Source organism: Narcine bancroftii, chromosome 10, assembly GCF_036971445.1.
Source record: "Narcine bancroftii isolate sNarBan1 chromosome 10, sNarBan1.hap1, whole genome shotgun sequence".
NCBI lineage: Eukaryota > Metazoa > Chordata > Chondrichthyes > Torpediniformes > Narcinidae > Narcine > Narcine bancroftii.
In genome coordinates this window covers 12939788-12951887 of record NC_091478.1, presented here as the reverse complement: position 1 = coordinate 12951887, position 12100 = coordinate 12939788, and the positions used below count along the sequence as shown (strand labels likewise).

The following is a 12100-nucleotide window of genomic DNA, read 5'->3' as shown; positions in this document are numbered from 1 at the left end:
GAAGATAGGCAATATAAAGAGAAGAGGGAAAAGGATGAGACAGGAGCCAGTAGGTGATAGATGGTCTGAGGAGGGTTGAAGGATGATGGGCAGATAGAACTGGGTGATGGATTTTGAACACAGAGGTAGGTGGAAGCCAGGAGTGGTGAGAGGCAGGTGAAGATGGAAACAAGTACTGGAGGGTGACCAGTAGTGACCAAGTCAAGTTTATTGACATCTGACTGCAGAAGTACAACCCAACAAAACTGCATTCTCTGGTCCTCAGTGCAAAACACACAGACACACAATCAGACATGACACACATAGAGACAAACTATACATATGTTGGACATATATTCATGTATATAGATAAAGAAATATTGTTTTGTAAATATGAGAGTCTCGGATGGTTAATGTGAGAAGTTCCTTTGATCATTCAGCATTCTCATTGCCCATTGGAAGAAACAGTTTCTCAGCCTGGTGGTGCTAGCGGTGATACACCCGTATCTCTTCCCCCAACAGGAGCAGATGAAAGATGCTGTGTGTGGGAGGGAAGGGGTCCTTAATGAAAATGGTGGCCGGTTGCCTTGCCTGCTTCAGACTTCTCAAGGAAGTGTAGTAGCTGTTGTGCCTTCCTAACAAGTGAGGAGATGTGCATCCATGATAGGTCACTAAGCTAAGGAACTAGGTGCTTTCCACTACAGAGAGAGACTACCTTTGCTGGAATCTGACAAGAGTGTGCACTAGATTCCTTATGTCTCCACCATTTATGTCTTGGTTCTTAGGTTGAGTTCTTGGATGTTTGGGGCCATTGTTGTCTTAATGCTGCAGATGAACAATGAAGACCATGGTGATGAAGTTGCTTGATTTTCTGCTCTTTCTCTGCCCACCATCTGTTCTTTAGGCAGTAGTTTTCTGTTGGCCTCAACAGTGGAATTGTTTAAGACGTGGAATTGTCAATCCAAAAGAACCTTGCAAATGCACTTAATTCCTGGACTTCATTGTTATCCTCAATTCAGTCCTGCTGTTTTCAAGCAGTACATTTTTTTTAGACATACAGCATGGTAACAGGCCCTTTAGCCCACGAGCCTGTGCCACTCAATTACACCAATTTGACCAACAATCCTGGTACGTTTTGAACAGTGAGAGGAAATCCATGCAGACACGGAGAGAACGTACAAACTTCTTACAAAACAGTGTGGCATTTGAACCCCAGTTGCCGGCACTATAATAGCATTGCACTAACTGCTACACTAATTGTGCCGCCTTATATGGAGAATACCTTCACAGGTGCTAAATATGGTGATCATCAGATGAGCTCAGAAGCTGTGGATCATTTCTATTGGTCAACAGTCAACAGGTTGTCTGTGAAGTGCTATCCAAGACATGAATTCTGTGAATTCTTCAACATCATCTTTCTTGCACCATGTTTCTTTTGTCAGTTTTGCTTTGGAGCCAAGCTGATAGCGAATACAGCATGAATTAAGCAGTGGTCAATCCAACAGCCATCCGTCATGGCATGGATAATAAGGACTATTTTATAATCTTTTGCTCACATAATCAGATTAATTGACACGCAGAAATACCAAATTTTCCTGTTTGTCTCTAGTGAATCAGTGTGTAGGTTATGCCAAAGCTTGCTTAGGTAGAGAATTCATGCAGGGGTTGGAACATTTCGAGTTCTTTGTCGAGCTCCAGATCAGTTGTTGAAAATAAGAGGATGGATAGCGTAGGTGCTTTGACACCACCAAAGTGGAACTGGCATTCTATCACCATATTACACACCAGGTGAACTTACAGTAAACTGTTTTATAAATAGAAGATTGGACCTTTATGAATGAACAAATTCAATGCTGATCATGTTTTAAATAGTTGATGTGAAGAAGGTGAAGAAATCATTTAGACTTTGAGATGTGGTTGTTAAAACTGTTTATGCAAAGTAGATTGTAAAAAGGAAAGTGACTAATGTCTGTTCTGCAATATACACATATCCTTGAATCAGTAGAACTGTTTGGAATACCACTTAAAAGGAAAGTAGTAATATTTATTCACTTTTTGACACTTGGTCAGATAGCATTGCCGTCAGATTTCCAAAATATAACAAACAGTGTGATGAAATGGAGTGATGGATCTGCGATTAAACCATCATTACATTTACATGATTTGTCTTCAAAGGTTTTAACAAAGCAAATATTTCTAAAATTATATTCTTACAGCAAGGCATTCTCATTTAATGTTAAATGGCTGCTTCAACACAGCAGTATTTTAAAAACGGCAAATTTTAATGTTCAGCAATATTGCTTAATTTTTTAATCATCTCGGAAAATATTTTGTAAATACAAGTGATAGGCTCAATATTTCGTATTCTGGGAGTAAGATCCTTCCTAGCTTTGTATGAGATTACAAAGCAAACTTAAATAATAAAGTATGCTTGTATTGACAGTAAAGATTATTTCTGGTAGTGTTATTATATTGTGCATGAGGAATGACAAAAGTACACAGAACTTTGTAGCAAATAATTTCTGTATAGATAACATTGGAGATTTTTTAAAAACATCTATAAGATTAATAGGATTCAAAACTTTATCCATTATTACGTGAAATAAGGTTTGCAACTGCATACGTAGAATCTTCACTTCCTAATGAAAATTGTCCTTTTTTTTCCCCCTAGTGTTTAACATCTAACATTTCTGTAAGCATATACAAGGACCTGGATTGTGCTTGCTTGATGTGGCCTGCACGTGTCCCTGCAATTTTACCCGTTTTTAAATTTTGTAGCCTCTCAATCCACCTGTGCTGGAGGCCTGGCAGCTAAGGTTCTGCTTTAAGAATGGTCATCATTCCCAGCCTCTGTTGCTATTTCCACCCTTCCCTCCCCCATTTGACCTATCACTTCCTAGCTTTTGCTCCACACCTCACCATCAGCTCTTTCAGTCCAAATGAAGGGTGTCAACCCAAAATGTCAAGTGTCCGTTTCCTCCAGATTCCAACATCTGCAGTCCCTTGTACCTGAATTATTTTCAGAATCAGGTTGATTGTAATGAACTTTTGTCTTGACTCCTAGGAATTTGAAGGTTTTTTTTCCCCCTCGCCACTGCTGAGCCCGTGATGAGGACTGGTTTGTGTTCTCCTGGTTTCCCCTTCTTGAAGCCAACAATCAGCTCGTTAGTTTTGCAAATGCTGAGTGTAAGGTGGCGGTTGTGACACCACTCAACTAGCTCTTCTATCTCACTCCTGCATGCTTCCTCATTGCCATCTGTGATTCTGCCGACAACCATGGGGTTCTCAGCAAATTTGAAAATGGCATTTGAATTGTGCCTTGCCTTAGAAAGAGTAGAGTGGCACATCCTTTAGATGTGCCTGTGTTGATTGTCAGTGAGGAGATGTTGTTACTGATCCACACTCTTTGTGGTCTTCTGATAAGGACATTAAGGATCCAGTCGCAGAGCCCAGGTTTGGAAGCTTGCTGACCAATTCTGAGGGTGTGATGGTGTTGAAAGCTGAGCTGCAATTGATTAAAAGTAGTCTGATGTATGTGTCGTTGTTCAGATGATCCAGGGGTTTTGCTTATTTAACTTGAAGGCCCAGAAGTATTTTGGAAACATCTTAAATCATGATAGAGAAATGCCAAAGAGTTGTGAATTATTTTCATAATCGGCATTGTCACGGTGACATTTGGCTCAACACGTGTCCATGCACTAAAGTGGTCTACACTGTGAATGGTGATAGCGGATTTGGCTAAAGTGTGACCTTGTAAAGGTGTGAAGGGAACACTGCTCCTGCATCCCCAACACATTGATGCACTTCACTATCATATATCCTGTTGTATTCATAAATTCTAAGCTTCCAAATACTTTTCATTCATTTTTTTAAAAAACACATAACACTGGAATAGTTTAAGTAAACTTCAAAATCAGCAAATATTATTCCACTGAATTAAAGGGGTGGCATGGTTAGCGCAATGCATGCTGTTACAGCGCCAATGGCCATGACTCAAATCCGGCACTGTCTGTAAGGAGTTTGTACATTCACCCTGTTTCTGCATGGATTTCCTCCAGGTGCTCAGGTTTCCTCCCACCCTTCAAAAATATACCGGGCTTGTGGTGTAATTGGGCGGTATGGGCTCATGAGCCAAAAGGGCCTGTTACCGTTCTGTATATATAAATTTAACTTTTAAATTTAAATGGATCTACCTTTCTGAAAAGTGTTCAGAATTTCCAGAGATGACCTCTTAAATGTATTCAATGTATACTGTGCTTAATGGATAAAAGGAGACATATAACTACAGGTGTGTACTGGTATAAGTTGTTCATTAAATCAGTATTTTCAATAGTATTTATTTACGATTCCTTTGAAGAAAATGGCACCGTAAATTATTATAAATTTAAAATTAATATCGGAGAGAATGTTCCTTTTATTATTTTAAATGACTAAGAAGATATTTCATTCCCAGATGAAGTTTTCTAGAATCAGATTCATTCTTGACATTTAGATTAACAAACATCAATTACAATAAAAACAATTCATCCTGCAGATGGTCTTTGCTCTATTTTGTCAACTGATAGCCATTTGTCAATTATTTTAATAGTGATGTTAATCATTGTGTGAAAATCTATCAAATGGTAATGATGCAAAAATAAACATCAAGGCAAATAGCTACTAGGCAGGATTAAGATAAATTTGAAAGCCTTGAAAGCCTTGAAAGAAAATGAATGAAAGAATTCAGGGAATGGGCCAAGGCAGCTGAGAACATGGCTGACATTGCTAGATGGTCTTCATAGAGCAGAGTGATATGATTGGGGAGTTTGAGAGAGGCGTGCAGGATGTAGGGTGGTTAGGAAAAAAAAGACTCCAACTCTGAGGTAGGATGTGTTGGGGCAACATTAGCCAATTTTCAATCAGAACAGAAAATGATTGAACAATTCTTGGTGTAGAATAAGGTACAAGCAGTAAATATTTCTATGAGGTAAAAATTGGAGGAGATAAATGTGACCAGTATAATGCTTGAGAGGTTAAAACAAAGATATTTTTGTAATTGTGCAAAATGGTTTCAGAAACTCATTATTTACTCAATTAGGTTAAAACCTAAAATTGTTTTATATACTAACTTTTGCATATTGCAAAAAAAAAACTTCTGCATTTGCTTAATGTGAATTTATTCATAGTTTTTAGAATTTAACAGCAGCAAAACCAACTACGTAACACATCAAATTTGAGCTAGTGTTTTTCTTTCTTTTGTATTCTCTGGTTAGGGATAGAACTCTGATAGCACGGGGATTGTAGTGGTTATAGTGAGAAATTGGCATTAGCTCATATCAGTTTTCAAGAATGTTGCTTTAAATACTTTGTAACCACCTAAACTATTTATTTTCCCTCTTACAGAAAAGCATTTAGTAGTGCTTCGAGATGGGAGAACATTAATTGGATATTTGAGAAGTGTAGATCAATTTGGTAAGTATTGTGATAGCAATAGAAGACAATTGTGTAACAGTGCTAATAAAAGCAGAAAGTGTCCAAAATTCTCAGCAGGTCAGGCAGCATCAGTAGAGAGAGAAAACAGGGAATATATTTGATCGATGCTCAGTCAATAAATTGTTCAACTGAGCAGTATACTAACCACATTTGGCAATAAAATGTGATTACTATACCACACACCGTAGAACTGTTGGACAACAATGTTCCCAAATGAAGCTAAAGCTCATTAGTAGATACTTATTCTCTCAACACTGATTCAGAGAAGCTTGCTGGTCTACAATTTGTTTTCCTTTTAATCTCGTCAAGTTTTACTATTTTTGGTCCACAGACAGCCAATCGGTTTGCTCATAGTTTTGCTATTTGATTCCACCTGCATTGAATTCGCCCATCGTTATTGAATGAAGATCTACCGGGACCAATGTCTGAAGAGGGCGCACAAAATCAGTGAACCGATGCGGACTCGAAAGGCCAACATGGCCTGTTTCCGCTCCGTAAATGGTTTTAGGGTTATCTGGTTATGAAGCACATCTCAAAAAAATGTTCTTTTTCTTGACAGTAGGTTGGTGAAATCTTCTGCTGAGAAACATGAAATTGAATTACAGATCTCAGATAAGATTAGTGGCTAAGATTTAAATATTTCTTTAAATGATTAAAGAAATGCGATGCATGTTGAATAATGGATTGGAATTGATCGTGGAAGTTCAGAACAAGGAGCGATATTTCAGAATTATGTTTTGAAAATACTCCTCACTCAAAAGCCTCTTCCACACTGGCACTTTTACCCAGTAATTAACTGCCAATCTAACGGTTAACGTGCCAGTGTGAATGCTTGCGAACTGGCATGCAGGGGTCAAATTGCCCCGGGGATGAACCACCAAGGGAGGGAGTATCATTGCTGATTTGTTTTGAATTAGCATACTGGTTTGCCCAGTGAGAACGGGACAGGGGGTATGCAGGATATCGCCGCTGGAGAAGAGGTGGCCCTTTGCTCTGCACAGAGAACCAGTGAGAATTTGATCCAGTGTGAATGGCTCTACTGGTATTCTCAAACGGTTTGTGGAACTGCCAATTTAGCGGTCTGCCAATGTGAAAGGGGCTAAATCCAGGTGTAAATTATAGATTTGTTTATAAGAGGAATTCAATTGGGTGTTACACAGCCAGGGCTGGTGCCAGACTATTTTGTGCACTAGGCAAGGCCAAGTACTACTCCCCCCCAAAAAAAATTGCCAACTTCTCTTTTCAAAAACAGATATTTTGAAGAAAACATGAAAAGCACAAAACCTGAAACTGCTAAATTTATTTTAAATTGCAAGAATAAGTAGTACATCTCAAATACAAAAGAAACTATTTTGGCACACAAATCATTTTGAACTAAAGGGCACTAGGTAGAATGCAGACCTCCGCCAAGGGCAACACAACGTTAAAACCTTTGACTTCACACCCTTTAAAGTCTATGTACCTTCCAGTTCCATTTTTTTTCCTCAAGAATGATCCAGTATGAAAATGCCCCTTTGGCCCATCAAGTTTGCTCAGACTTTCCCGTAATTATTTTTACAAATCTATGCTTTTCTCTTTTTCCCCCCGCATTTCTATCATTTCTCCCACCCCCCCCCCCCACCAGATTCTACAACTGACTTACACACCAGAGCAATGGTCAATAATCTACCTGCCCGCATCTTTGAGATTCACAAAGAAAATCAAGCATCCAAAGGAAGTTCACATGGTCACAGGGAGAATGTGTAAACTGCACACAGACAGGGCCAGAGTTCAGGGCAGAAGCCAGATCGATGGAGTTGTGAGGTAGTAGCTCTGTTCATTGCACCACTGTAAGACAGCTTCAACGATACCAAAAAGAAGTTGTCTCTAAGAACTGCTTGGAAGGAGAGTATCTCCATATTACACAACAACATCTGTGAGAACTTGCAATACATTGCTCGAGAACCCTGAGCAAAATGTAACTACAGGAATGTAATTTCAGCGTGGCTTTACACACGGAAATTCAAGAATGCTTTTCTGTTAATCTGCCTTTTGAAGTTCTCATGTTTTATGAAACTTTGACAAATAGGATAAACAAAATCATTAATGTAACAACAAAAAAAAATAGCATGGAGTAATCGCTGAATGGATTTCTTTTAATAATTTAAATATTTTTATTTCTCATCTATGAATATTGATAGTTATGCAATTGGAAACCAGCTAGTACCTGTCCTGAGCTATCCTTAACGAGTTATCTTGGACCATCTTGGTTTCAAATCTGCTTAGTTCCTCTTCTCATGAATTATGATCCTGTAAAGAAGGGGCTAGTCGTGGACTGACTTTTTTTGATGAAGTGTTAATAAATTGCTCAAACCAATGTTAGAATTATTGGAACAATAAATGTAAATATCTCACTTAATCAAACAGCCAAATACACATTTAGGCATACATAAGACTCCCCTCAGCAATCGGCCTACAGGCACATACCGGAGCTCCCGATGCCAACTCTGATCCCTCTCCTCAGCCTACCTGAACTGTGGGGCACAATCTGCTCTCTTCAACAATGCCCTTCTGAGGTCTGCTCCCTCGGCTACAATCCATTTTTTTAATTGCAGTGTAGATTTGTGCAGTAGCCGAACGCAGCAAAGCGATGGAAGCAAAGTCAGATAGAACATTGTGTTTTCAACTTCTGAGCTAGCGGTTTTTCAAAAAATGTCATTGAACAAAGGCAGTTATTGAGATTTAAGAATGAAGATTTAAGTACTTGGGGCTTCTGCCTTAGCCTTTTGCAATATTGAGGTTTAAACTGTTGAAATCAGGATTACTTGCTCTTAATTTTTCCTTTTGTAGTTGATCGCTCAAGTAAGAAGCCTTGAAAGGCACAAAGGTTCCTCATAAAGTTGAGCTTTATTTGATAATTTAACTTAAATGACTATTGATGGGTCGTCTATAGTTCTTGTAGAAGAGGAAGAGAACTTGCTATTCTTGTTAAATTCAAATGAATAAGAAACATTTCACGAACACACTCTGATACTTTTTGCACCTTCAACACCAATTATCCGCTGCTCATTCTTTCCTACGTCTGATTAGAATAATTGAAGCCACTTTATGTTTCTCAGCAGAAGAGTTCATCAGTCTGTGGAGAAACATTGTTGTCACATTTTTTCCTCACTCACATACCACCGTAAGTCTTCTTTGGCTTGGCTTCGCGGACGAAGATTTATGGAGGGGTACGTCCACGTCTGCTGCAGGCTCGATTGTGGCTGACAAGTCCGATGTGGGACAGGCAGACACGGTTGCAGCGGTTGCAGGGGAAAATTGGTTGGTTGGGGTTGGGTGTTGGGTTTTTCCTCCTTTGTCTTTTGTCAGTGAGGTGGGCTCTGCGGTCTTCTTCCAAGGAGGTTGCTGCCCACCGAACTGTGAGGCGCCAAGATGCACGGTTTGAGGCGATATCAGCCCACTGGCGGTGGTCAATGTGGCAGGCACCAAGAGATTTCTTTAGGCAGTCCTTGTACCTCTTCTTTGGTGCACCTCTGTCACGGTGGCCAGTGGAGAGCTCGCCATATAACACGATCTTAGGAAGGCGATGGTCCTCCATTCTGGAGACGTGAACCACCCAGCGCAGCTGGATCTTCAGGAGCGTGGACTCGATGCTGTCGGCCTCTGCATCTCGAGTACTTCGATGTTAGGGATGAAGTCGCTCCAATGAATGTTGAGGATGGAGCGGAGACAACGCTGGTGGAAGCGTTCTAGGAGCCATAGGTGATGCCGGTAGAGGACCCATGATTCGGAGCCGAACAGGAGTTACTAACCACAGAGCACCTATGGATTACTTAAGGTGATGTGTGAGTGGAAAAAAAATTGTGAACCACTGCACTAGTTAGACCAATTCTTGATGTGCTTCATCTTAACATAGTAAAACAAAAATGTAGTCAAGCAAACTTCCATCATTGTGTCACAGAAAGATGCAACACATTACAGGTGGTTCAGCCCATCAAATCCACACTAACATCAAATCAAAAATTAACTCTAAATTTGACATTAATCTCATTTGTTTTAATCTCCTCACATTTTTAGCTTCCTTTCTCTAGATTTTACCATTTACACACAATAGGGCCAATTAGTCTATTAACATGCACATCACTGTGGGAGGAAATTGGGATATGAAAGAAAACTACATGGTCACAAAGGGAACATGCAAACTCTTCACAGACAGCAGCCAAGGTCAGGACTGAACCTAGGTCCCTGATGCTGCAAGCCGATGGCTCTATGAGCCGCGATACCATGCTGCTTTCTTGAATGGTGTTTAAAATGAGAGAGCAAGTAACCTTCTGATGTGATTTAGTTTAATTTGAGAACACTGTCCTATTCTTCAATTTTTAACATACTATGCAAGACTTTATTCACTTCCTAGCTAACAAAACTGTGAATGCTATCCCTTACAGTTTGAAATTAAACCATTAAGGAGAAAACAAGTTGTATGACACAACAATTTCACTGCATCAGAACTATCAACTCCAGAAATATTGGTCTCTTTAACTATTGGAGGGATGATGGTATTTTAATTCATCATCTTTGAACCTTACTGTTTTCCATTTGCGCTTTGTGGTAATAGAGCTGGAGACAGAAAAATAGGTGCCACAAGTGAGTAATTGATACTTTATTTTACTAGAGGTCTGACTTTCCTTGGTGTTCACCTGAAAAATAATACTTGAAACGATGAGTATTTAAATAATAAAAAAAGAAAATGCAAGGAATTTGTAGTAAGTTGGCAGTATCTGCAGAAAGAAAAAGTATTGGTTGGCATGGTTAGCACCACACTGTAACAGTTTGAATCCTGCGCTGTTTGTAAGGAGTTGGTGGATTCTCCCTGTGTTTGCGCGGGTTTTCCCCAGGGGCTCTGATTTCCTCCCACTGTCAAAACATACCGGGGTGTGGGTTAACTGGGTGTAAATTGTGGGCCGAAATGGCCTCTTACGATGCTGTAGGTATGTCTAAATTTAAATATTTCAGTTCGTGACCTCTCCACTGTTGTGTACTTCAGTCACATTTCACATGTTCATGAGCTGCCTAATAAAATAATTTGATAATTTTTTCACGTTTAAAATTGCTTGATGTACAGATCATTCTCATCCTAAAGGCAGGAGAAAAAAAATAAATCATCCCTTAAATGTTGACATTCATCATAAAAGTTTGGAACATAAGTATTTTTTTCAAAGAGCCTTTTCATACAAACAATTCGAATTGTTCTGCCAATTCTTGCTGAGATTTTTTATTTTTCATGTTGTTATGTAATCTATGATTCATGCTTGGTTTAGGCAATAGTGATTCAGCTCTGAGACAGCAAAGCAACGGTAACCGGAATCAATATTATGTACATTAAATGTTGCATACTCTCTTTTATGAATGAGCTCTTTGCTAGACAATTGTATTAATTCCCCTCCTCTCCATTTCATAGCTAATTTGGTTCTTCATCGCACAGTGGAACGAATCCATGTAGGAAGGAAATATGGTGATATTCCAAGAGGGATTTTTGTTGTCCGAGGGGAAAATGTGGTACTTCTGGGGGAAATAGTAAGTTTAATTAATCCCATTTATCCTATCCATCTTATGACATGGAATCAATTATTGTATTACTTGAAGAATATGGTAAAGAGTTCACATTGTAGGTTCAGTCTTAGAATAATGTTTTTCTAATTGAGTTATGGAGGTAATTGTATTGCTGTTTAAATTTGTTGCAATGTTTGTGTTGGTTTAATGACTAACATTGCCCTTTCAGGATCTGGAGAGGGAGACTGATACACCTTTGCAGCGAGTGTCAATTGAGGAAATTCTAGAAGCTCAAAGAGTTCAGCAGCATGAAAAGCAAGAGGCCGAAAAGGCAAAAAGCGAAGCATTAAAAGAACGAGGATTATCTATCCCTCGTACTGATGCTCTTGACGAATACTAAATAAAAGTGCAATGTCACACTTTTAAACCACCTTCAAGGGACTTGAATGACTACATCTTCCTGTTGAAGGGATAGATTGTATCTAAAAATGACTGAACAGAAGGTGTTTTTAGACTATATTTTACAATGGTGAGTATGAAATAGCCATACTTTTTAAAGACAAAGCATTGGAAAGAATATATTGCGCAACTTCACTGGCTTTCAGATCCCACGCTCTTGATTTGAAAATATAACAGTGGAAGTCTTCATGATAATGAAACACTAGTCACAAGGCATGGGTTCCCCATTTTGTGTAAGATTGATAATATTAATCAATGCATTATTGAGGGATACATTTTCTTGCTTAAAATAAATCCTCTGCATTTACTGAAAATAGAAAAAAATTAGAAATTACTTTTTCAGCTAATTTGTTTACCATATGTAACTTGATCAGAAATTAAGTGCTGAATTTGCATAAAGAACAAAGTCACCACTGAACATTAGTTGTGACTGCTCTGGGACGTTTTGTATATTGTTGAAAGTCCTCAGATGCAAGCTTTTATTAATAAGCAAATGCAATAAACTCCTTTTATAATATTTGTTTGTCTATTCCCATCTATGACCGTTAACACTTTTATTGACTACCATAATAGCAAATGAGAAAGTATTCCTTTATGACTCAATTAGCCAATCTCCACCTTTTGTTTGGCTATCGCCCCCTTTGGACTTTGCTGAAAGTTT

At 38.9% G+C, this 12100-nt stretch overlaps 1 protein-coding gene across 2 annotated transcripts in view; it reads left to right on the top strand.

The window, feature by feature from the left end:
• The window catches only part of lsm1 (LSM1, U6 small nuclear RNA associated), a 14171-nt gene extending 2215 nt beyond the window's left edge, over positions 1–11956 (top strand). For both annotated transcript variants that reach the window (XM_069899885.1, XM_069899886.1), the window contains 3 exons: positions 5362–5430; positions 10889–11004; positions 11210–11956. In XM_069899885.1, the coding sequence (XP_069755986.1) occupies positions 5362–5430; positions 10889–11004; positions 11210–11380 (356 nt within the window). In that variant the 3' untranslated portion in view covers positions 11381–11956. The remainder of the gene's footprint in view (positions 1–5361; positions 5431–10888; positions 11005–11209) is intronic.
• The last annotated feature ends 144 nt before the right edge of the window (positions 11957–12100 follow it).